The 27,006-nt window shown below is 44.5% G+C and overlaps 1 protein-coding gene across 3 annotated transcripts in view; it reads right to left on the bottom strand.

Annotated features, from left to right (window-relative positions):
* LOC139549399 (chloride channel protein 2-like) overlaps nt 1–27,006 on the bottom strand; it is a 260,342-nt gene that overhangs the window by 69,297 nt on the left and 164,039 nt on the right. For 2 of the 3 annotated variants that reach the window (XM_071359868.1, XM_071359870.1), the window contains exons 7-13: nt 15,652–15,675; nt 12,655–12,733; nt 11,376–11,501; nt 9,182–9,266; nt 7,381–7,482; nt 6,744–6,828; nt 2,468–2,623 (exon numbers count right to left, since the gene is read on the bottom strand). In XM_071359868.1, coding sequence (XP_071215969.1) covers nt 2,468–2,623; nt 6,744–6,828; nt 7,381–7,482; nt 9,182–9,266; nt 11,376–11,501; nt 12,655–12,733; nt 15,652–15,675 — 657 coding nt within the window. The remainder of the gene's footprint in view (nt 1–2,467; nt 2,624–6,743; nt 6,829–7,380; nt 7,483–9,181; nt 9,267–11,375; nt 11,502–12,654; nt 12,734–15,651; nt 15,676–27,006) is intronic. The other variant, XM_071359869.1, reaches the window with a different exon arrangement.

Below are 27,006 nucleotides of genomic sequence, written 5' to 3'. Positions count from 1 at the left end.
CAGAAGGTGGTCATAAAATAGCTGATGCAATCATTGCAAAACAACAGAAACATCTACGCCATCAACATCCTACTGTAACATCCACCCTATCAACATCCTTCCTGTAACAGTCTACCGCATAGCAGCTATAGTCCTCCCCTATTCCTCCTTCATATGTCACTTTTCCTAGTTTCTTTTGACTCTTGCTTCCTCCAGGTCTCTAACGCTGTTCTCCTCTGTCATTTATCTTGCGCTCTTTCTCAGGCAAAAGCACAGACACACAGTAAAAGTAAAAGCCACACAGGGCCACAGCTAAAGTTATATCTCTTGTAAAAGCGAGATGGAGGTTTCTATGGTAATAGAGCGGTTTATATAGGGAGCCAGGCAGAGCTGGAGAACACACACACTTCTTCCTGAGGGCTCACACCTGCTCCAGCATTCCCATACCGTATGTGAACAAGACGTCAGCTGAACCGTCATTGACAGTTCATTTTATCCCACAGAGAGGGGTGGGAGTGCTAGATGTGAGAGAGGGAGATAAAGGAGGGGAAAACAGGACTGAAGAGATAAGGAAGGGAACGAGGAAGAGAGCCGAGGGAGTAGAGGAGATGGACGGAAAAAAGAAATAGGGGAATCAGAGGGAAACAGACGTAGCAGAATAAAAAAAGAAAGGGAAATGACTGACAGAAAGAGAGAAGGAGAAAGAGGAGGGAGAGGGATGGGGAGGAAAGCGGGGTCAAGGGGAAAAGTTCTGACGCAGTAGCAGGGACATTTATACTCTATTTAATGTGTCAGTCATCAGAAGGGTGTGTGTGTGTCAGAACCAGAGGACAGTCTATCGCCTGGCCCCCTAGGGGCCTCCAAGGGCCCTACTCCTATTCCCACTCCAATTACTGGGCTGCCACCACCCTCCAACAGAGGGCTGGAGAAGGACTATAGGGGTCAAAAAGCTGTCTTAATGCAGTGTGCTAGCTAAAAACGGTCAGTCTGCTATAGGAAAGGCAGCCTATGAGTAATATCATATAGAGGAGAAAATCTATCCATTGAACGTCTGTAACTGTCTAATAAAAGCTTGGGCCATTTGCATAGCGAGGGAGAAACTACCATTCTGAGTTATTTAAATTACACAATGAAATTAGACATCATCCCAGCAGACACTTTGTGTGTGACCGAGTTAGTGTGTGTGCGTCTAAGTTCTGTAAGACAGCAACTATGTGAAGTTGACTACGTATGCATGTAAGGCCAAAAATACTCCCTCTATTGAGGACAGTGGGCACACACACAAAGTTAGTGACAACGTCAAAAAATGGAGCAGAAATACTGTCCCATATACAGTAGCGGGCCACACACACACACACACACACACACACACACACACACACACACACACACACACACACACACACACACACACACACACACACACACACACACACACACACACACACACACACACACACACACACACACACACACACACACAGAGAAAGTTAGGATGACCAAGTTACACCCTTGGGAGTGACGTTGAAGGAACGGGGGGGGGGGGGGGGGGGGGGGTCTGATATCAGGATGAGAAAGAAGAGGATGGAGAGGACAAGATGGACACACACCATCAATGAAAGACAGGATGAGGGACAGGGGTGAAGTAGAGAGAGAGAAAGAGAATTGGTTTGAGTGTAGCAGATTAATATAGAGTAGATTGGTCTCACTGTTCCACAAAGTATAATGACGTTTTCTTTTCTGATTTTGGGAGAGAGACAAAAGGCAAAAAAAAGAGAGCTAGGATGAGAAAGAAAGCAAAGGAGAGAAAGAGAGTGTATAGAGTATTTCTCTTTTATTACAGCAAGATCATCACACTCAATATCTAACGCTTATATAACTTTACTGCTCTAGCACTCCCCGCAGTCCCTCTCCACACCCACACACTTTTGTCTCTCTCCATCCCTCTGTGGTTCCTCGCTATCCAGGGACTTTAACTGCATTACACACTTGGTTTACTCGACACACAGCCTATTTCCTCTCTCTCTCACATACACACGACGCAGCGAGCAAACAAGATTTACAACAGCAGTTCTGCGGTTCTCTTATAAAAAGGGGACATTTCATTTGAGATGGTAGATGGAAGAACCTGGATAAACAAAGGTTACATAAAAACCTAATCAAATCCCAACAAGGTAATAACGTGCTGCTTCACCTGCCCTCAATACACTGGGCTGGGTTTCAATACGCCATAAGCCTAGCCCTCATACAACACTGGGCTGGGACTCAATACTCCACAACAGCCTCCACTCCTTCCATTAAAATGACTGGACAGGATCCTGTCATATTACCTTCACCTGTCATGTCAGTGGGAAGGACGTTACTTCAGACTATTGAGACACGCCACATGTAGTAGGGAGGGAGTAAAGTAATAGGGAATTAAAAAAGAACTGGTGATTATAAAGAAGAGGAGAGATGAGAACAAAGTGGATGATGATGGTGTGCCTACCTTCATGACGATGAAGAGGACGAGGGTGACAAAGACGTTGACCTGGGGGTGATTCCAGGCCTGGGAGTTACCGATGTAGTCAAACCCCTCAGCTATGCCCTGCTTGGCCCATGTCCGGTTGTCTAGCAACGTCACCAGGGACTCCTTCTGGGTCAGCTGCATGGGGGAAACAGGAAGTGACATTACAGTGCATTCGGAAAGTATTCAGACCCCTTCACTTTTTCAACATTTTGTAATGTTACAGCCCTATTCTAAAATGAATAAAATTGTTTTCTCACCCTCAACCAACGCCATAATGATTTTTTTTATTTTTATCGATTTTTAGAACATTTTGCAAATGTATCACAATATCACATTTACATACAGTTGAAGTCGGAAGTTTACATACACCTTAGCCAAATACATTTAAACTCAGTTTTACAGTTCCTGACATTTAATCCAAGTACAAATTCCCTGTCTTAGGTCAGTTAGGATCACCACTTTATTTTAAGAATGTGAAATGTCAGAATAATAGGAGAGAGAATGATTTATTTCAGCTTTTACTTCTTTCATCACATTCCCAGTGGGTCAGAAGTTTACATACACTCAATTAGTATTTGGTAAGATTGCCTTTAAATTGTTTAACTTGGGTCAAATGTTTCGGGTAGCCTTCCACATGCTTCCCATAATAAGTTGATGAATTTTGGCCCATTCCTACTGACAAAGCTGGTGTAACTGAGTCAGGTTTGTAGGCCTTGCTTGCACACGCTTTTTCAGGTCTGCCCACAAAGTTTCTATAGGATTGAGGTCAGGGCTTTGTGATGGCTACTGCAATACCTTGACTTTGTTGTCCGTAAGGCATTTTGCCACAACTTTGGAAGTATGCTTGGGGTCATTGTCCATTTGGAAGACCCATTTGCGACCAAGCATTAACTTCCTGACTGACGTCTTGAGATGTTGCTTCAATATATCTACATAAATCTCTTTCCTCATGATGCCATCTATTTTGTGAGGTGCACCAGTCCCTCCTGCTGCAAAGCACCCCCACAACATGATGCTGCCACCCCCGTGATTTACAGTTGGGATGGTGTTCGTCGGCTTGCAAGCCTCCCCCTTTTTCCTCCAAAAACATAACGATGGTCATTATGGCCAAACAGTTTTGTTTCATCAGACCAGAGGACATTTCTCCAAAATGTACGATCTTTGTTCCCATGTGCAGTTGCGAACCGTAGTCTGGCTTTTTTATGGCGGTTTTGGAGCAGTGGCTTCTTCCTTGCTGGGCGGCCTTTCAGGTTATGTCGATATAGGACTTGTTTTACTGTGGATGTAGATACTTTTATACCCGTTTCCCCCAGCATCTTCGCAAGTTCCTTTGCTGTTGTTCTGGGATTGATTTGCACTTTTTGCCGCAAAGTACGTTCATCTCTAGGAGACAGAACGCGTCTCCTCCCTGAGCAGTATGACGGCTGCGTGGTCCCATGGTGTTTATACTTGCGTATTATTGTTTGTACAGATGAACATGGTACCTTCAGGTGTTTGGAACTTGATCCTAAGGATTAACCAGACTTGTGGAGGTCTACAATTTTTTCTGAGGTCTTGGCTGATTTCTTTTGATTTGCCCATGATGTCAAGCAAAGAGGCACTGAGTTTGAAGGTAGGCCTTGAAATAAATCCACAGGTACACCTCCAATTGACTCAAATGATGTCAATTAGCCTATCAGAAGCTTCTAAAGCCATAACAATTTTCTGACATTTTCCAAGTTGTTTAAAGGCACAGTCAACTTAGTGTATCTGAACGTCTGACCCACTGGAATTGTGGTACAGTGAATTATAAGTGAAATAATCTGTCTGTAAACAATTGTTGGAAAAATGACTTGTGTCATGCACAAAGTAGATGTCCTAACTGACTTGCCAAAACTATAGTTTGTTAACAAGAAACTTGTGGAGTGGTTGAAAAACGAGTTTTAATGACTCCAACCTAAGTGTATGTAAACTTCCGAATTCAACTTTAAGTATTCAGACCCTTTACTCGGTACTTTGTTGAAGCACCTTTGGAAACGATTACAGACTTGAGTCTTCTTGGAGGTGACGCTACAAGCTTAGCACACCTGTACTTGGGGAGTTTCTCCCATTCTTCTCTGCAGATCCTCTCAAGCTCTGTCAGTTTGGATAAAAAAAAAAAATCTATTTTAGAAAAAGGCTGTGAGGAAAAAGTAAAGGGGTCTGAATACTTTCCAAATGTACTGCATATCAGACAGACGGCTGCCTAAAGTGAACAGGTGTAAAGACATTAAAACTAGGAAATAAACACATGGAATCATGTAGTAACCAAAACAGTGTTAAACATTTCAAAATATATTTTAGATTCTTCAAAGTTGCTACCCTTTGCCTTGATGAGAGCTTTGCACACTCTTGGCATTCTCTCAACCAGCTTCATGAGGAATGCTTTTCCAACAGTCTTGAAGGAGATCCCACATTTGCTGAGCACTTGTTGGCTGCTTTTTTTTCACTCTGCGGTCCAACTCACCCGAAAGCATCTCAATTGGGTTGAGGTTGGGTGATTGTTGAGGCCAGGTCATCTGATGCAGCAATCCATCACTCTCCTTCTCGGTCAAATAGCCCTTACACAGCCTGGAGGTGTGTTTTGGGTCATTTTCCTGTTGAAAAACAAATGCTAGTCCCACTAAGCGCAAACCCAATGGGATGGCGAATTGCTGCAGAATGCTGTGGTGACCATGCTGGTTAAGTGTGCCTTGAATTCTAAATAAATAACTGACCGTGTCACCAGCAAAGCACCCCCACACCTCTTCCTCCATGCTTCACAGTGGGAACCTCCGATGCGGAGATCATCCGTTCACCTACTCTGCGTCTCACAAAGATACAGCGGTTGGAACCAAAAATCTCAAATTTGTACTCATCAGACCAAAAGACAGATTACCACCGGTCTAATGTTTTTATTTAATAATGGAGGTCAGTTAAGAACAAATTCTTATTTACAATGATGGCCTACATCGGCCAAACCCGGGCGATGCTGGGCCAATTGTGCACTGCCCTATGGGACTCCTAATCACGGCCGGTTGTGATACAGCCTGGATTCAAACCAGGGTGTCTGTAGTGATGCATCTAGCACTGAGATGAATTGCCTTACACCGCTGCGCCACTCGGGAGCCCAATGTCCATTGCTCGTGTTTCTTTGCCCAAACAAGTCTCTTTTTCTTATTGATATCCTTTAGGAGTGGTTTCTTTGCAGCAATTCGACCATGATGGCCTGATTCATGAAGTCTTTTCTGAACAGTTGATGTTGAGATGTGTCTGTTACTTGAACTCTGAAGCATTTATTTGGGCTGCAATCGGAGGCTGGTAACTAATGAACTTATCCCCTTGCAGCAGAGGTAACTCTAGGTCTTTCCTTTCCTGTGGTGGTCCTCATAAGACACAGTTGTCATAACGCTTGATGGTTTTTGTGACTGCACTTGAAGAAACTTGAAGAACTTGAAGAAACTTGCCAAGAGTGTGCAAATATGTCATCAAGGCAAAGGGTGGCTACTTTGAAGAATCTCAAATATAACATATATTTTGATTTGTTTAACACTTTTTTGCATACTACATGATTCCATATGTGTCATTTCATAGTTTTGATGTCTTCACTATTATTCTACAATGAAGAAAGTCAAAATAGAGAAAAACCCTTGAATGAGTAGGTGTCTCGAAATTTGACTGGTACTGTATATATTTCCCATATTGGTCCATAGTTCCTACCCCAAAGCATTGAAGCAGATATGAAAGGATTGGATAGGTATAAGCAACACAGCAATAATTATTCCTTTCAGAGGGCAAGGAGAAGATATTACATTAGTGCTATCCCAATCTACATGAAGTGCCATGGGGTAGGTGCTAGGGGGTGATTTTGGGTACAAGACCACAGCTGTCTTAAAAAGGGTTTCACTTTAGGCAATGGATGTGATGATGGAATTTTAACTGATTTGGCTAAAGGCTTGTGAAGCGGAGTAAGGGGCTAGAAGAGTGTGTTGTTGTGTGTGATGCTGTAGCTAGACATTAGGGAGCAAAGCTGATAGTGGAGAACAGAATCAACAGCTTATTGTGGCAGAAATACACCAAGAGTCTGACTAAACCTCTCATTACAGAGAAAGAGGAGAGGGTTGGAGATGGAGGAAAGGAATAATGAGATGGCGGGAGAGAGACTGGGGCTCGCTCTCCTGACTCTCCTCTCCCTCTGATTTTCCTGTGAGATTATAACCAGACCACCCCGGCCATGGTGTGGCTTAGTGGAACTAACCTTGCCTGCCATGAACTGTCCGAAGCCGGGGGGAAAGGTTAGCGTAGACACCAGCAGAGTGACCAGGGCTGGGTACAGCAGACGCCTGAGAAAAGAGGAGAGAGAAAGGAGGGAGGGTGAGAGGGGAGTAGGAGAGAGGGAGGGAGAGAAGAGAAAAGAGGGAGGGTGAGAGGGAGAGGAGAGTAGGAGGGAGGGAGGGTGGGAGAGGTGAGGGGAGAGTGGGTGGGAGAGGTGAGGGGAGAGTAGGAGGGAGGGAGGGGGAGGGTGAGAGAAGAGAAAAGAGGGAGGGTGAGAGGGGGAGAGGAGGAGGCAAGAGGGTGTTTAGTCATTACTGTTTATTCTTCAAAACCAAACTGTCCACAAACCCTTCACACGGCTGAGTGATATACAGAACATTACATTCATTTAGAAGTCTGAGGATTGTTAATGCATCAGTCTGGTAGGGAGATGAGTAAACACCATTCATTAATAAACAGTTGTCAAGATGAATGTCTTCATTTATCTCTGCTGTGGAGAGATCTGCATCAAAGGAGCTGCTTTCACAGCATAATCTATCTGTGTGTGTGACAGTAGGATACAGGGACTCTCTGGGACCCAGTAGGGGTTGCTGTCTGACGATGATGACATCATGACTTACTTCTTCATGAGGAACTTGTTGATGGTCTTCTGTTTCCTGATGAACTGGACTATCAATCTGTTCAGGTAGACAAACAATGCCCCGCCAAAACCACTAGCAATACTGTGGAGGGATGGAGGGTTGAGAAGGAGAGGAAGCAGAGGGAGGGGGGCAATGGAGAGAAGAGGGGCAGGGAGATTAAAAGCAGAAAATTAGTTGGAGAAATGTTTACAGGTTTATGTACAGTGGGGCAAAAAAGTATTTAGTCAGCCAACAATTGTGCAAGTTCTCCCACTTAAAAGGCCTGTAATTTTCATCATAGGTACACTTCAACTATGACAGACAAAATGAGAAAAAAAAATCCAGAAAATCACATTGTAGGATTTTTTATGAATTTATTTGCAAATTATGGTGGAAAATAAGTATTTGGTCACCTACAAACAAGCAAGATTTCTGGCTCTCACAGACCTGTAACTTCTTCTTTAAGAGGCTCCTCTGTCCTCCACTCGTTACCTGTATTAATGGCACCTGTTTGAACTTGTTATCAGTATAAAAGACACCTGTCCACAACCTCAAACACTCACACTCCAAACTCCACTATGGCCAAGACCAAAGAGCTGTCAAAGGACATCAGAAACAAAATTGTAGACCTGCACCAGGCTGGGAAGACTGCATCTGCAATAGGTAAGCAGCTTGGTTTGAAGAATTACAGGCCTCTCTCATCTTTTTAAGTGGGAGAACTTGCACAATTGGTGGCTGACTAAATACTTGTTTGCACCACTGTATATAAGCTTGTGTTTTAAATAAGAACCCACTATGTGTCCACTTTGTGTAAGAGGTAGTAGGAGAGAGATACTGAGTTTCTCCACCCACCAAAACCAAGCAAGGCCCTTTAAGAAGTACTTTCCAAAGTTCCCCCTCAGCTACAGCCAAGTATATGAATGCTCATAAATTCATGTTCCTGCATAATTAATTCTGTCAAATACTCCTGAATAAATTATGAATAGATGAGGTAGAATCATTTGTACACGTTTTAAAGCCATTCTCTGAAACATATGTATGAATGTTTGTGTGTGTATATTCTCAGAACACCACATGAGTTCCAATGAAAGTTTGAAACATACATCCAGAGGCTAGAAGGGGTTTACTATACAAAGGTTTGCCCCAGCTAGCATGTAGCAGAGACGACAAACTTCCCCCGCTCTCGCTCTGTCCGAGTTAACTGAAACACTGATTTTCCCCATAAGACATCGGCAAGGGAGAGTATACTGAAATAAACACATACAGGGGCATACAGACACACACAAACTCTCACTAAAAGTGTGATAAGACTGCTGTTCTCTGGAGGCAGTGTTTTGTTCGATTATGTTCTGCTCAGATCCCAAGTGGGAGGACATCCTCCAGACAAAAAGGAGAAAAAAAGGGGGGGATTTTCTTCTCTTTGGGAGTCCACGCAGAGTTAAGCACAGGGCTGTTCTTTCATCTGAGATGGAAATAGAGATATAGAGAGAGCGAGAGGAGCTCCCCTCTTTATCTCCCCAGCAGCCCCCTCTCTCTCCCACTCCCTCTCCCCTGAGAGGCTCTGGTCTAATTCAGTTCTGTGGTAAGCCCGGAGGCTACGCTACTACGGTAACAGCAAGCTAAAATAAGACATCCTAAATGCACCACCTCACTGGCTGAATTATCCATGTTAGGTGACTAACGTCAGGAGGCTATCCTCCTGTACACCAGCTTTCACTGGCTAACAGAGGCAACAAAGAGCTCACTGGCTAACAGAGGCAACGAAGAGCTCACTGGCTAATTGAGGACAACTTAGACTCACCCAATGACAGCGAAGGCTGGGAGCTCCTGGAGGTCAAAGGGGAAGTCCAGACGGAAACGGGTTTTAAACAGAGCTGTGATGGTCTCTGTGTAGGAGGGAGGGAGGGATGGAGAAAGAAATAGAGTGTAATTCATCATTATCAAAATGTTTTTAAGGGGCTATATACACAGTACAGACCTTACCTCAATGTTTGATTGGGGAAATAGAGTATATCGGTCATTCCACGAAATAAGTGCCTTTTGCGTCTCTTGAATATTTAAGTAGAAATTGTGCACCAATATTGAATTTTAAAAGCCTGTTATATTTAATGAAGTGCCCTTTAATATAGACCACATGGATAATTCTATAAATCTGATTTTTAATATGATTAAAGGCTTGCTAAAGTGCCAAAATTCAGCATTTTGACATGTCCCTCTGTGCACCCTCTGACTTCTTGGAAAATTTTAACCCACTTAACCCCGACATTTCTCAATTTCCACCATCATTGTAAAGCCCTAGTTACACTGTTGCTTTGACAAATTTAATTCAGAACATTATTATTTATTTAATGTTATTAATTTACATCTGTGCCTCATTTGAATGTCAAACCTGTTACGTGAACAGAAACATTTCATATCCAATAGTCAAACCTTGGTGTAAAAGCAGGTTAGCTGGTTCTACTCTTTTTGGCCATTTTCTGGTGTTTTGTGGTGGAAAACCTAGCAGGTCGAACATAACACGCCAACATGACAGGGTAGAACTATTTTGTGACGCTTGCACACAATTGCCCCTCCCTGTTGCACACAACAAGCTTCCATTCCCCATGTCACAAGGGGATTTATGGCCGATTTAACAACCCTGTTACTTTATTTATTTATTTGACACTTGATAGGCACTTAATATACTCATTTTTCATTTAACCTCCTGAGATGGGAAAACTGTTTTTTTTATAAAGTTGAACATGTGCCCTTTATGACAGAATGTTAAAATGAGGTGTAATCAAAAGTTATTTTAACATCTCAAAAAGGCACTGAATTGGTGACCCATATACACACAAAAAGTTTACGCAACATGCAACATTTTCAAAGATTTTACTGAGTTACAGTTCATATAAGGAAATCAGTCAATTGAAATAAATTCATTAGGCCCTAAGCTATAGATTTCACATGACTGGGAACACAGATATGCACAGATACCTTAAAAAAAAGGTGGGTGAGTGGATCAGAAAACCAGTCAGTATCTGGTGTGACCACAATTTGCCTCATGCAGCACGACATCTCCTTCGCATAGAGTTGATCAGGCTGTTGATTGTGGAATGTCCCACTCCTCTTCAATTGCTGTGTGAAGTTGCTGGATATTGCCGGGAACTGTAACACGCTGTCGTACACGTCGATCCAGAGCATCCCAACCATGCCTAATGGGTGACATGTCTGGTGAGTATGCAGGACATGGAAGAACTGGGACATTTTCAGCATCCAGGAATTGTGTACAGATCCTTTCCACATGGGGCCATGCTTTATCATGCTGAAACATGAGGTGATGGCGGCGGAGGAATGGCACAACAATGGGCCTAAGGAGCTCGTCACGGTCTCTCTTGCATTTTAACGATGGCAATTTGAATGCACATTGTGTTCCTTGTCCGTAACTTATGCCTGCCCATACCATAACCCCACCACCAACATGGGGCACTCTGTTCACAACGTTAACATCAGCAAACCGCTTGCCCATACAACGCAATCTGCCTGGTAAAGTTGAAAACAGGATTCATGCATGAAGTGCACACTTCTCTTGCGTGCCAGTGGCCATCGAAGGTGAGCAATTGCCCATTGAAGTCGGGTTATGATGTCGAACTGCAGACAGGTCAAGACCCTGGTGAGGACGACAAGCATGCAGATGAGCTTCCCTGAAGCAGTTTGTGCAGAAATTCCTTCAGTTGTGCGAACCCACAGTTTCATCAGCTGTCCGGGTGGCTATAATGATCATGCTGTTTAATCAGCTTCTTGATATGCCACACCTGTCAGGTGGATGGATTATCTTGGCAAAGGAGAAAAGCTCACTAGCAGGGATGTAAAACAAATTTGTGCACCAAATTTGAGAGAAATACGCTTTTTGTGCGTATCGAAACTTTCAGTGATCTTTTATTTCAGCTCATGAAACAAACACTTTACATTGTCCGTTTATATTTTTGATCAGTATACATGTAGATCGGTCTTACCCTCGTCTCTATTCCACACGGCCAGGACTCTGAAGATGAAGGCACTAAAGGTGGCAGCGAAGAACCCTCTCCAGTAATTCCTCACCGCAAAGAACGTAGACGTTACCTCAATACTGAACAGCACACCTATAAAACACACACACACAATCAATTTCTCAGGAACATGATCAAAATAACTATACTCCAATCAGGGGAGTGAAGGGGGAAGGAGTAAACCTTGCAGTCTCCAACCCAACCAGTATCAGTCAGTGAGTGTTATCCCACTGGGCACACCACATCATTTCAAAGTGGATAATTGGGTCATATTTGTTTGAGACGTTGATCAATGAGATTACAACCTATATATAACCTATATATTCACCCACTCAAAAAGACTGCCAAAAGTTAGTTGAATTTCAATGTGTTATCACTAAATCAAACCAAAGTTTAAATGCACTTTAAATTCATGTTTGATTTAGTTCTATTCTTTAACACAGATGTGTTGTTGAGATGGAGACATGAATCCAACATATCAATTATTACATTTGTAGACAAACTGGAATTCAAAGTCAGTGGCACAGATTGATCCATCTAAGTTGGAGATATAGCACCTTCAAATGTTGATATTTGGTTGCGTTGATAACCAAACAATTCAATATCACTAAATTACATTTGATATCAACCAGAGATTGAAACTACAGGCCTATGTACTCTATTTTTAGTTGAATCCTGGGTTGAATTGAGACAATAGTTGATGACTTTGGAAATAGTATACAGGCCTAAATAGCATCATTGATGATATGAGTGATATAGCATGGTGACATTTCATTTGCTCTGTTAAACCTACCCCTTGGAATGACTTCGATAGCAACAGTGACTCTATTTAATTATTCATTGGAGATCTGTCAACAATCATTTTCACGAAAGCACATTGGTAAGTCAGAGACAAACGTCATAGCTAAGCAGGGCTAGGCTATATGAAAACCCTGGATGGTAGATCAAAGGGCAGCTGTAGATAGATTAATTGTCCAGTAGGAGGTGCTGTTTCTGATAGTAACCAAATTGAAGATCTGACTGTTTTAAAGGTACAAATTAAACATTTTATACAAGGTAGTGTCTATGTTAATATTTGGTTACCATGATGACAATCCTGTTTTTGAAATTTCACCTTCAAAACAGTTTACATTGATGACTTTTTTCAAATCCAATGTAGATTCCACGTCCCAATAAGATGACAAATTACACTGAAACAACATTGATTCAACCAGTTTGTGCCCAAAAGGATGTTGGTGCCACTCACCTCCTATAGGTGCAGCGAAACAGCAGCCCACCCCCACAGCACAGGCAGCTGCCAACATCTCAATGTTCCTCGACTCATTCTGTTAACACATAGGGAGAGGTGTGTACACACACACACACACACACACACACACACACACACACACACACACACACACACACACACACACAGCCGTTGTCGGGATGTAGGCTTAGCAGTGTGGAAGGAGGCAGACAAGGATGTTGCTTTTTTCTGTCCAAGGTGAGGGCTTTTACAGTGCCTTCGGAAAGTATTCAGACTCCTCAACATTTTCCAAATTTTGTTACGTTACAGCCATATTCTAAAAATGATTAAATCGTTTTTGCCCCTCATCAATCTGCACACAATACCCCATAATGACAAAAGGAAAAACAGGTTTTTACATGATTTTTCTAACTTATAAAAAAAATAGAAAAATAAGGAAATATCACATTTACATAAGTATTCAGACCCTTTACTCAATACTTTGTTGAAGCACCTTTGGCAGCGATTACAGCCTCGAGTATTCTTAGGTATGGCACATCAAGCTTGGCACATCTGTGTTTGGGGAGTTTCTCCCATTCTTCTCTGCAGATCCTCTCAAGCTCTGTCAGATTGGATGGGGAGCGTCGCTGCACAGCTATTTTCAGGTCTCTCCAGAGATTTTCGATCGGGTTCAAGTCCGGGCTCTGGGCCACTCAAGGACATTCAGAGACTTGTCCCAAAGCCACTCCTGTCTTGGCTGTGTGCTTAGGGTCATTGTCCTGTTGGAAGGTGAACCTTTGCCCCAGTCTGAGGTCCTGAGCGCTCTGGAGCAGGTTTTCATCAAGGATCTCTGTACTTTGCTCCATTCATCTTTGCTTTGATCCTGACTAGCCTACCAGTCACTGCCACTGGAAAACATCCCCACAGCATGATGCCACCACCACCATGCTTCAGGCCAAAGAGTTCAATCTTGGTTTCATCAGACCAGAGAATCCTGTTTCTCATTGCCTGAGAGTCTTTAGGTGCCTTTTGGCAAACTCCAAGCGGGCTGTCATGTACCTTTTACTGAGGAGTGGCCACTCTACCTTAAAGGCCTGATTGGTGGAGTGCTGCAGAGATGGCTGTCCTTCTGGAAGGTTCTCTCATCTCCATAAAGGAACTCTGGAACTCTGTCAGAGTGACCATCAGGTTCTTGGTCACCTCCCTGACCAAGGTCCTTCTCCCACGATTGCTCAGTTTGGCTGGGCGGCCAGCTCTAGGAAGAGTCTTGGTCGTTCCAAACTTCTTCCATTTAAGAATGATGGAGGCCACTGTGTTCTTTGGGACCTTCAATTCTGCATGAATGTTTTGGTACCCTTCCTTCGACCTCATTGCTTGTTTTTTTCTCTGACATGCACTGTCAACTGTGGGACATTATATAGACAGGTGTGTGCCTTTCCAAATCATGTCCAAGCTATTTAATTTACCACAGATGGATGCCAATCAAGTTGTAGACACATCAAGGTAGATGAATGGAAACAGAATGCACTGGAGCTCAATTTCGAGTCTCATAACAAAGGGTCTGAATACTTATGTAAATAAGGCATCCGTTTTTTATTTGTAATACATTAGCCAAAATGTTTAAAAAAAAACATTTTTCGCTTTGTCATTATTGGGTATTCTGTGTAAATCGGTGAGGATTTTTTTTATTTAATCAATTTTAGAATAAGGATGTAACGTAATGTGGAAAAAGTCAAGGGGTCTGAATACTTTCCTAAGGCACTATGTGCAAAAATGGGATATAAATAAGCACCAAAAGTAGGCTACTACATTATTTACAAAATAATAAACAGGATGAAGAGCAATATCAACTGGATTTAAATCAATAAGTCAGCCAACTGACCTCCCCCAGGGCAGGCCTCAGTAATGCCTGTTAGCAATTAGCATGCACAGCAGCAAGTATAGCCCAACCTAGCACTGTCACAGCTGTTGTGGATGAAATGCAGAGTTTAAATACATTTGACCCATAATGCATTTCACCATACCATTTCACCTCAACAGGTTGGCATGAACAGTTAAAGTGTGAATCAGCAGTTGAAACAATAACAAAGCAGTCTCCCCACACATTTCAATAAAAACCTGAGGGATAGGGCTGGAGAAATGTATCCACTCTAAAACGAATGGACAGAGCTTTGGATGCAAGGATTGACCATCCTTGATATCATGTTTTGAAGTTATAATTGTTTGTTTGCATTTACATTGTTAACAAACATTGGTGTGTAACAAGCTTATATTTTGGGTTCTGATGAGGTGCAAAAGTTGAACTAAGCTCATGAGGCACTTATAAGTAAAATTCGAAAAGAATCAATGGGTACATTTCATTAATTCGCAAACTCGGTCCTGGGGACCCCAAGAGGTGCATGCTTGGGTTCAGCTGTGTAGTGCTAGGGGAAAACCAAAACGTGCACCCCTTGGGGTCCCCAGGACCCAGTTTGTGAAACACAGAGTTAAAATGTTTGCCTATCTCCTATCTCCAATTACGAGGAACAAATAAAGTAAACAACCATTTACATTTCTTCAACTTTGCTTGAGCGCTAAAGCTTTTATTCCTAAAAATGATCACTTTGTCGGCAATATTTTAATTAACAAATGCATGGAGTAATTTGTGTGGTATCACAAAAAACTAAATCAAATCGGCATGCGCAACCACAAACTCGCATAGGTTACATTTCTCAGCAATCAAAATAGCAGAGAACATTCCTGCAAATAAAACAACGTTTTTCAAAAAAACTGATTTGATCAAATTGACTTGCTTTACTTTGCTAGAAGGCACCGAGAGATTGGATCTGTGACACTGCCCAAACAACCACAGGGTACGGTCGAATGAAATACAATTTCTGCAAACACAGTATTGCATGGGACTACAGATGGATTACAGATGTAATATGGACAGGTGGTAGAGAGATGGGATATGGAGTCTAGGAGAGGAGGAAGTTATGGTGGATATTCTGCCCTTCAACTCCAGCCATGATTTACCTTGTTTCCAATGAGGCTTGGCTCCTTTAAGCAGCATGTTAGTGAAACAGAGAGGGGTAAGTGATGTGTACTAAAAACACACACACACACACACCATTAGTATGCCATAAAATGCGGTATATTCATATACAGTACAGATACAACACAGAGACGAGGGGGGAAGAGAGAGAGAATGAGGGAAGGAGAGAGGCTAGAGGGAGCAGACGATTAAGGGGAGACGGACAGAGAGACAGACAGGGTTATGCAGCAAAAGAGTGCTCCACTCGAGGGGACATGAAGGTCTGCTTCAAAGATTCTTCATTGCCCCGGTCCCCCAGACCCCCATCCCTTCTCTCACACAGACACACAGAGAGCAGTTGTTTCTCATCTTCAGAGTACAGAGAGATGAGTCAAAGATTCCCTCCCTCTCGTTCCCTCTGTCTCCCAAGGCCCAAGCGGAACAAGCATAGAAAGTTGAAAGACTATCTCTCTACTCCTCAAATCCTGATTCTCTGTCTTTACCTCGATCTCTCTCTCCCTTGCTTTCAAAACCTTTCTTCATTTATACATCTCTACATGTATTTATTGCTCCCTGTAGTATAGCTATGGAGATTAAAGATGAGATGTATTTAATTAGTTTGCAAATAACATGCTGGTTTAGATTTATTATGTGTATATTACTTGTCTAAATGTATATTGTGTGTGTGTGTCCGCACACGCATATTCTGGACATACACTCAGAAGAACAGTCAAGAGTGAAAAAACATTCTCTAAACTAGTAATATGTGATGTGTTTTCCAAGCCAGCCCACTAACAGGCCTGCTGTGGTATTGAGCCGATGCAGACATGAGCAGTCGATTAGGAGTAGGAACAAAACAGATTGGAGAATCAGAACAGTGTTTCTCACAGCTCCTCCTAAACACCGACAGACCTATCACGTCGATCGGCCTGATTTTGGAGTTCACAGAAACAAATGAACTTTTCCACATACAACTAACCTACAGTTCTGTCTTAAGGGAGAGGGGAGTCTGTTCAGTGAATTACTATGGTATCTCAACCATATTGTAGTTGGTTTGCCTGCATGATCAGTGGCTACAGTAGATGATAGATATAGTGATAAGATGTACTGTGGTTTAAAATGTGATGTTTATGAGTGAGAGGACTGTTCAAAAAGTTAGGGTATGGAAGTAAAATATCAACAAAAGGCAAGTATACTGGATAAAGAGGAAAGCAAAGCCAGGTCAGAAAGGGAACCTGAGTGCCCGCCTCAGCTGAGATTGCACCAATTAGATGCTAGTAACATTCACGCCTACCTCATTTGAGGGTCTATTAAGCTGACCGGTTCTGCTCATAGATATCATCCTGACCAACTTGCCCTCTAAATACACCTCTGCTGTTTTCAACCAGGACCTCAGCGATCACTGCCTCATTGCCTGCGTCCGTAATGGGCCTGCGGTCAAACGACCACCCCTCATCACTGGCAAACGCTCCCTAAAACACTTCTGCGAGCAGGCCTTTCTAATCGACCTGGCCCGGGTATCCTGGAAGGAAATTGACCTCATCCCGTCAGTAGAGGATGCCTGGTTGTTCTTTAAAAGCGCTTTCCTCACCATCTTGAATAAGCATGCCCTTTCAAAAAATGAAAGGGCATGATATAGATATAGCCCATGGTTCACTCCAGACTGCCCTTGACCAGCACAAAAACATCCTGTGGCATACTGCGCTAGCGTCAAATAGTCCCTGCAATATGCAACTTCTCAGGGAAGTCAGGAACCAATATACAGAGTCAGTTAGGAAAGCAAAGTCTAGCTTTTTCAAAAAGAAATTCGCATCCTGCAGCACTAATTTCAAAAAGTTTTGGGACACTGTAAAGTCTATGGAGAATAAGAGCACCTCCTCCAAGCTGCCCATTTCGAATCCCACCATACCTTCACCGCTATGCAACCTGGTTTCCGAGGTGGTCACGGGTGCACCTCAGCCACACTCAAGGTCCTAAACGATATCATAACCGGCATCGATAAAAGACAGTAATCAATGACCTGGCCAAGGCTTTCGACTCTGTCAATCACCGTATTCTTATCGGCAGACTTAACAGCCTTGGATTCTGTAATGACTGCCTTGCCCGGTTCACTACTATGAGTCTGGAAGGAGAGTTTACAGTCTAGCCAGACACCTAGGTATTTATAATTGTCCACATATTCTAAGTACGAACCGTCCAGAGTAGTGATGCTAGTCAGGCGGGCAGGTGCGAGCAGCGATCGGTTGAAGAGCATGCCTTTCGTTGTACTAGCATTTAAGAGCAGTTGGAGGCCACGGAATGAGTGTTGTATGGCATTGAAGCTCGTTTGGAGGTTTGTTAACACAGTGTCCAAAGAAGGGCCAGAATGGTGTCGTCTGCGTAGAGGTGGATCAAAGAATCACCCGCAGCAAGAGCGACATCATTGATATATACAGAGAAGAGAGTCGGTCCGAGAATTGAACCCTGTGGCACCCCCATAGAGACTGCCAGAGGTCTGGACAAAAGGCCCTCCGATTTGACACACTGAACTCTATCTGAGAAGTAGTTAAGCATCTCCAATACAAAATTAAATCTAGAATTGGCTTCCTATTTCGCAACAAAGCCTCCTTCACTCATGCTGCCAAACATACCCTCGTAAAACTGACTATCCTACCGAGCCTTGACTTCGGCGATGTCATTTACAAAATAGCCTCCAACACTCTACTCAACAAATTGGATGCAGTCTATCACAGTGCCATCCGTTTTGTCACCAAAGCCCCATATACTACCCACCACTGCGACCTGTATGCTCTTGTTGGTTGGTCCTCACTACATATTCGTCTCCAAACCCACTGGCTCCAGGTCATCTATAAGTCTTTGCTAGGTAAAGGTCTGCCTTATCTCAGCTCAGGTCACCATAGCAACTCCCACCCGTAGCACGCGCTCCAGCAGGTATATTTCACTGGTCATCCCCAAAGCCAATTCCTCCTTTGGCCGCCTTTCCTTCCAGTTCTCTGCTGCCAATGACTGGAAAAATTGCAAAAATCACTAAAGTTGGAGACTTATATCTCCATCACTAACTTCAAGCATCAGCTGTCAGAGCAGCTTACCGATCGCTGCAGCTGTACATAGCCCATCTGTAAATAGCCCATCCATCCAACCAACTACCTACCTCATCCGATATTTGTTTTTGTTTTTCTGCTCTTTTGCACACCAGTATTTATACTTGCACATCCTCATCTGCACATCTATCACTCCAGTGTTAATTGCTAAATTGTAATTACTTCGCCACTATGGCCTATTTATTACCTTACCTCCTTACTTCATTAGCACACACTGCATACAGATTTTTCTATTGTGTTATTGACTGTACGTTTGTCTCTCCCATGTGTAACTCTGTTGTTGTTTTTGTCGCACTGCTTTGCTTTATCTTGGCCAGTTGTAAATGAGAACGTGTTCTCAACTGGCCTACCTGGTTAAATAAAGGTGAAAAAAAATCCTGCTGCTGAATTGATGCTATGCTTATTGTACCAACGCTCCTTTAGCTAGCAGTTACTCGTTATGCTACTGTTTTCTGATATTAAATCTTGTTAGCAAATGCTCGCAAGCTGTGAACTTTGCCCGCGTCGCTCATGTAGCACGTCTATCTGCTGAGGGGACGTCATTGACTGAGGATCAATCCATGTTGCTGCTCTACTGTTGGCAGTCAATAGTGGCTACAACTAGCTAGCTAGTATATTAGTATTGGGACTATTGTATACTTTGAGAGTTCCCATGCCAGCTTCAGGCAGAATCTGTGCTCTCGGTTTACACACCCCATCACGGAGAATCTGCCCGCATCCATATTACATTTACATTTACATTTAAGTCATTTAGCAGACGCTCTTATCCAGAGCGACTTACAAATTGGTGCATTCACCTTATGATATCCAGTGGAACAACCACTTTACAATAGTGCATCTAACTCTTTTAAGGGGGGGGGGGGGGGGTTAGAAGGATTACTTTATCCTATCCTAGGTATTCCTTAAAGAGGTGGGGTTTCAGGTGTCTCCGGAAGGTGGTGATTGACTCCGCTGACCTGGCGTCATGAGGGAGTTTGTTCCACCATTGGGGTGCCAGAGCAGCGAACAGTTTTGACTGGGCTGAGCGGGAACTGTACTTCCTCAGAGGTAGGGAGGCGAGCAGGCCAGAGGTGGATGAACGCAGTGCCCTTGTTTGGGTCTAGGGCCTGATCAGAGCCTGAAGGTACGGAGGTGCCGTTCCCCTCACAGCTCCGTAGGCAAGCACCATGGTCTTGTAGCGGATGCGAGCTTCAACTGGAAGCCAGTGGAGAGAGCGGAGGAGCGGGGTGACGTGAGAGAACTTGGGAAAGTTGAACACCAGACGGGCTGCGGCGTTCTGGATGAGTTGTAGGGGTTTAATGGCACAGGCAGGGAGCCCAGCCAACAGCGAGTTGCAGTAATCCAGACGGGAGATGACAAGTGCCTGGATTAGGACCTGCGCCGCTTCCTGCGTGAGGCAGGGTCGTACTCTGCGAATGTTGTAGAGCATGAACCTACAGGAACGGGTCACCGCCTTGATGTTAGTTGAGAACGACAGGGTGTTGTCCAGGATCACGCCAAGGTTCTTAGCACTCTGGGAGGAGGACACAATGGAGTTGTCAACCGTGATGGCGAGATCATGGAACGGGCAGTCCTTCTCCGGGAGGAAGAGCAGCTCCGTCTTGCCGAGGTTCAGCTTGAGGTGGTGATCCGTCATCCACACTGATATGTCTGCCAGACATGCAGAGATGCGATTCACCACCTGGTTATCAGAGGGGGGAAAGGAGAAGATTAATTGTGTGTCGTCTGCATAGCAATGATAGGAGAGACCATGTGAGGATATGACAGAGCCAAGTGACTTGGTGTATAGCGAGAATAGGAGAGGGCCTAGAACAGAGCCCTGGGGGACACCAGTGGTGAGAGCACGTGGTGCGGAGACAGATTCTCGCCACGCCACCTGGTAGGAGCGACCTGTCAGGTAGGACGCAATCCAAGCGTGGGCCGCGCCGGAGATGCCCAGCTCGGAGAGGGTGGAGAGGAGGATCTGATGGTTCACAGTATCAAAGGCAGCCGATAGGTCTAGAAGGATGAGAGCAGAGGAGAGAGAGTTAGCTTTAGCAGTGCGGAGCGCCTCCGTGACACAGAGAAGAGCAGTCTCAGTTGAATGACTAGTCTTGAAACCTGACTGATTTGGATCAAGAAGGTCATTCTGAGAGAGATAGCAGGAGAGCTGGCCAAGGACGGCACGTTCAAGAGTTTTGGAGAGAAAAGAAAGAAGGGATACTGGTCTGTAGTTGTTGACATCGGAGGGATCGAGTGTAGGTTTTTTCAGAAGGGGTGCAACTCTCGCTCTCTTGAAGACGGAAGGGACGTAGCCAGCGGTCAAGGATGAGTTGATGAGCGAGGTGAGGTAAGGGAGAAGGTCTCCGGAAATGGTCTGGAGAAGAGAGGAGGGGATAGGGTCAAGCGGGCAGGTTGTTGGGCGGCCGGCCGTCACAAGACGCGAGATTTCATCTGGAGAGAGAGGGGAGAAAGAGGTCAAAGCACAGGGTAGGGCAGTGTGAGCAGAACCAGCGGTGTCGTTTGACTTAGCAAACGAGGATCGGATGTCGTCGACCTTCTTTTCAAAATGGTTGACGAAGTCATCAGCAGAGAGGGAGGAGGGGGGAGGAGGGGGAGGAGGATTCAGGAGGGAGGAGAAGGTGGCAAAGAGCTTCCTAGGGTTAGAGGCAGATGCTTGGAATTTAGAGTGGTAGAAATTGGCTTTAGCAGCAGAGACAGAAGAGGAGAATGTAGAGAGGAGGGAGTGAAAGGATGCCAGGTCCGCAGGGAGGCGAGTTTTCCTCCATTTCCGCTCGGCTGCCCGGAGCCCTGTTCTGTGAGCTCGCAATGAGTCGTCGAGCCACGGAGCAGGAGGGGAGGACCGAGCCGGCCTGGAGGATAGGGGACATAGAGAGTCAAAGGATGCAGAAAGGGATATATATATATACATATAGGAGAAAGTAGCCTACGCTAGCCTAATATGTGTTGATATACAGTGAGAAGCAATGTTTCTGGATGACTGCGTGATCACGCTCTCCGTTGCCAATGTGAGTTAGAACTTTAAACAGGTCAACATTCACAAGGCCGCAGGTACAGACGGATTACCAGGACGTGTACTCTGAGCATGCGCTGACCAACTGGTAAGTGTCTTCACTGACATTTTCAACCTGTCCCTCACTGAGTCTGTAATACCAACATGTTTCAAGCAGACCACCATAGTCCCTGTGACCAAGAACACTAAGGTAACCTGCCTAAATTACTACCGCCCCGTAGCACTCACGTCTGTAGCCATGAAGTACTTTGAAAGGCTGGTCATGGTTCACATCAACACCATCATCCCAGAAACCCTAGACCCACTCCAATTTGTATACCAACCCATCAGATCCACAGATGATGCAATCTCTATTGCAATCCACACTGCCCTTTCCCACTTGGACAAAAGGAACACCTATGTCAGAATGCTATTCATTCACTACAGCTCAGCTTTCAACACCATAGTGCCCTCAAAGCTCATCACTAAAGGACCCTGGGACTAAACACCTCCCTCTGCAACTGGATCCTGGACTTCCTGACGGGCCGCCTCCAGGTGGTAAGGGTAGGTAACAACACATCCGCCACGCTGATACTCAACACGGGGGCCCCTCAGGGGTGCGTGCTCAGTCCCCTCCTGTACTCCCGGTTCACTTATGACTGCATGGCCAGGCACGACTCGAACACCATCATTAAGTTTGACGACGACACAAGTGGTAGGCATGATCACCGACAACAATGAGACCGCCTATAGCGAGGTCAGAGACCTGGCTGAATGGTGCCAGGATAACAACCTCTCCCTCAATGTGATCAAGACAAAAGGAGATGATTATGGACAACAGGAAAAGGAGGACTGAGAATGCGGGCATGCTCATCAACAGGGCTGTAGTGGAGGAGACTGAGCTTCAAGTTCTTTGGTGTCCACATCACCAACAAACTAGCATGGTCCAAGCATACCAAGACAGTCGTGAAGAGGGCACAACAAAGCCTATTCCCCTTCAGGAGACAAAAGATTTGGCATGGGTCCTCAGATCCTCAAAAAGTTGTACAGCTGCACCATCAAGAGCATCCTGACCGGTTGCATCACTGCCTGGTATGGCAACTGCTCAGCCTCCGACCGCAAGGCACTACAGAGGGTAGTGCGAACGGCCCAGTACATCACTGGGGCCAAGCTTCCTGCCATCCAGGACCTCCATATCAGACCTGATACTTTCAGGATAAATTTGCATTCTTTCTGTTGTCTATGAAATAGTTATGTCATCTTCATTCTCGCTGTAGTGCTCATGAAGCATCAGGTTAGGCATATCTTTGGAGTGTACTAGTAGCCAGTTACGCAAGTTATCATGCATGCTTGTACATTGTTGGAACGCAGGCATCGTATACCCTGATACAGGTCACTTTGCTACAGTGATTGCTGTAGCTGAGCATGACTAATTTCTACCACCATTGTGCTGGGCCAAATGCTGTGGACTGCTATGTGCGCTGTCCAGCAGTCGAGCAGCGTAATGTCTTGTGACACTTGGATGGAGACAGTCTGTTGCCGGCTAAACATTCCCGGGTCAGTCTCATCATTTGGCACATATTTCAAAGAAGTACAGCTCATTTTAAAATGATTACTACTGCTAAGTGTAACCTTTTCCCCCCAGATTTCAGTTAATCACCCTGGACCTTAAATGGGGAAGCTCGCGCTGTATCGCGGTGCGATGACCAATCAAGGCTTGCTATAGCTTCAAGCCGTGTTGAATTGGCTGTTAATACTAGCATTACCTAGCATGCCATGGGCTTGCTAAACACCCACAATCAGCTGTTGGTGATCGAGCGTTCATTGTACCCAATGGAAACGTCTGTTAAGAGCTTGTTTCAAACACTAATACGCAGGCATATTTCAGTATCTATTGGATTTATTTATTCTTCCTATCAGGTCATCCAACTTCTCCATGGCCTACCAGCATATACACTATATATACAAAATTATGTGGACACCCCTTCCAATTAGTGGATTCGTCTTTTTCAGCCACACCTGTTGCAGACAAGTGTATAAAGTTGAGTACAAAGCCATGCAATCTCCATAGACAAACATTGGCAGTAGAATGAGCTCAGTGACCTTCAACTTGGCACCGTCATAGGATGCCACCTTTCCAACAAGTCAGTTTGTCAAATTTCTGCCCTGCTAGAGCTGCCCCAGTCAACTAAGTGCTCTTGTTGTGAAGTGAAAACGTCTAGGAGCAACAACGGCTCAGCCGCGAAGTGGTAGGCCACACAAGCTCAAAGAAAGGGGCTGCCAATTGCTGAAGCGCGTAGCAAGTAAAAATTGTCTGTCCTCAGTTGCAACACTTACTACCGAGTTCCAAACTGACTCTGGAAGCAACGTAAGCAAAATAACTGTTCGTTGGGAGCTTCATGAAATTGGTTTCTATGGCCAAGCAGCTGGACACAAGCCTAAGATCCCCATGCGCAATGCCAAGCGTCGGCTGGAGTGGTGTAAAGTTCACCACCATTGGACTCTGGAGCAGTGGAAACATGTTCTCTGGAGTGATGAATCACGCTTAACCATCTGGCAGTCCAATGGATGAATCTGGGTGTCAGGAGAATGCTACATGCCCAAATGCATAGCACAAACTGTAAAGTTTGGTGAAGTAGAAATAATGGTCTGGGGCTGTTTTTCATGGTTCAGTCTAGGCCCCTTAGTTCCAGTGAAGGGAAATCTTAATGCTAAAGCATACAATGAGATTCAGGACGATTTTGTGCTTCCAACTTTGTGGCAACAGTTTGGGGAAGGCCTTTTCCTGTTTCAGCATGACAATACCACCGTGCACAAAGCGAGGTCCATACAAAACGATTTGTTGAGATTGTGTAGAAGAACTTGACTGGCATGCACAGAGCCCTGACCTCAACCCCTTCGAACACCTTTAGGATGAATTGGAACGCAGACTGCGAGCCAGGCCTAATTGCCCAACATCAGTGCCCGACCTCACTAATGCTCGTGGCTAAATGGAACAAGTCCACGCAGCAATGTTCAAACATCTAGTGGAAAGCCTTCCCAGAAGAGTGGAGGCTGTTAAAGCAGCATAGTGGGGCCAACTCTATATTAATGCCCATGATTTTGGAATGAGATGTTCGACAAGCAGGTGTCCACATACTTTTGGTTATGTAGTGTACGTTGACATAGCTGTCAGCTCAGGTAGACTATCTGTACAATGTCTTCTGTTATATAACCATGTATGCCTTTTCTATTCCAAATTTCAGTCAGGCAAATGCAGCCTGCCTTTATCATGGTCCAGTAGCAGGAATTGGGTTAATTCCGCGTGTCAGGACCATTCGGTGTATAGTCTGCTCAGGATCCACTGTCCGCTACTCTCAAGGCCTACGGAGAAGTGACCAACATGCACATCAAAGAGCATCTCTCCTCTCTCTCTCTCTCAATAGCACAAGTTTGAGTCCAAGTTAAGGCAACAATGTGTTTATATTTCGTGGTCCGAATGATGGCTTTTATGGGTTCTTCATTCTGAAATACACCAAATCATCCTTCCCTTTAATCTTGCGTGATCTGTTTGCATTATGGACACTCATATTAACCATACTCCCATCTACCCCTAGATGAAAGAATTAGCATGGAAAATCAGTCGTCATCACCAGAACTGACACTGCTTTGTCCTCCCTTTCATGTTATGATATCTGAATGCTGAGCACGGATGGCACCTGGCAAACCTCTGTTCAACATTGATGCTGGCAACCAATGACAAGGTACTGGAACTCATCACGGCTCTGGCTCCTTCGTCACCACTGCGGGCACATGACCATCTGCTGCTGTGACGTTACATTTGATTCTACATGAGTTCCTGCAGTATTGCTATATGATCATGATTGTGTCAGCCGTATGGTCCAGTAGCTATGTTGCATATGTAAAATATCCTCATATACCAAGATGACAGCTCATCCTGCCTCAGCGAAGCCCCCTGGCAGTGCATTTATATTGCAGGTGGTTGGCTAGGTTCATGGCAGGTGGGTTCATACAACTTACGGTTGCCTAGTTAGATGGGTAGAATATTTTCCATGTACCAAGATGACAGCTCATCTTACCTCATCAGGGTACCCGGCGGTGCGTAATAGTTTAGCGCTATCACTGCTTGGAGTTAATTTCATATACTGAACAAAAATACACTTAAAAGATTTTACTGAGTTACAGTTCACGTAAGGAAATCAGTCAATTGAAATACATTTATTAGGTCGTAATCTATGGATTTCACATGACTGGGAATACAGATATGCATCTGTTGGTCACAGACACCTTAAAAGAAAGTAGCGGCGTGGATCAGAAAACCAGTCAGTATCTGGTGTGACCACCATTTGCCTCATGCAGCGCGACACGTCTCCTTCGCACAGAATTGATCCGGATGTTGATTGTGGCCTGTAGAATGTTGTCTCACTCCTCTTCAATTGCTGTGTGAAGTTGTTGGATATTGGCGGGAACCTGAACACGTTGTCGTACATCTTGATCCAGAGCATCTGAAACATGTTCAATGGGTGACATGTCTGGTGAGTATGTAGGCCAGAACTGCGACATTTTCAGCTTGCAGGAATTGTGTACAGATCCTTGTGACATGTGGCCGTGTTTTATCATGCTGAAACATGAGGTGATAGCATGTGAACAATGGGCCTCGGGATCTAGTCATGGTATCTCTGCATTCAAATTGTCATCGTTAAAATGCAATTGTGTTCGCTGTCTGTAGCTTATGCCTGCCCATACCATAACCCCACCGACACCTTGGGGCACTCTGTTCACAACTTTGACATCATTAAACCGCTTTCCCACACGACGCCATACACATGGTCTGATGTTGAGAGGCCGGTTGGACGTAGCGCCAAATTCTCTAAAACGACGTTGGAGGCGGCTTATGGTAGAGACATGAACATTACATTCTCTGGCAACGGTTCTGGTGGACATTCCTGCAGTCAGCATATCAATTGCACGCTCCCTAAAAACTTGAGACATCTGTGGCATTGTGTTGTGTGACAAAACTTCACATTTTAGAGTGGCCTTTTATTGCCCCCAGCACAAGGTACACCTGTGTAATGATCAGGCTGTTTAATCAGCTTCTTGATATGCCACATCTGTTAGGTGGATGGATTATCTTGGCAAAGGAGAAAAGCTCACTACCAGGGATGTAAACAAATTTGTTCACCAAATTTGAGCGAAATAAGCTTTTTGTGCGTACGGAAAAATTCGGGGATCTTTTCTTTCAGCTTATGAAAAATGGGACCAAC

The sequence above is a fragment of the Salvelinus alpinus genome, chromosome 22 (genome assembly GCF_045679555.1).
Source record: "Salvelinus alpinus chromosome 22, SLU_Salpinus.1, whole genome shotgun sequence".
Classification (NCBI taxonomy): Eukaryota; Metazoa; Chordata; class Actinopteri; order Salmoniformes; family Salmonidae; genus Salvelinus; species Salvelinus alpinus.
The sequence above is the reverse complement of the archived record's forward strand: the minus strand, read 5'-3'. Positions and strand labels throughout refer to the sequence as shown.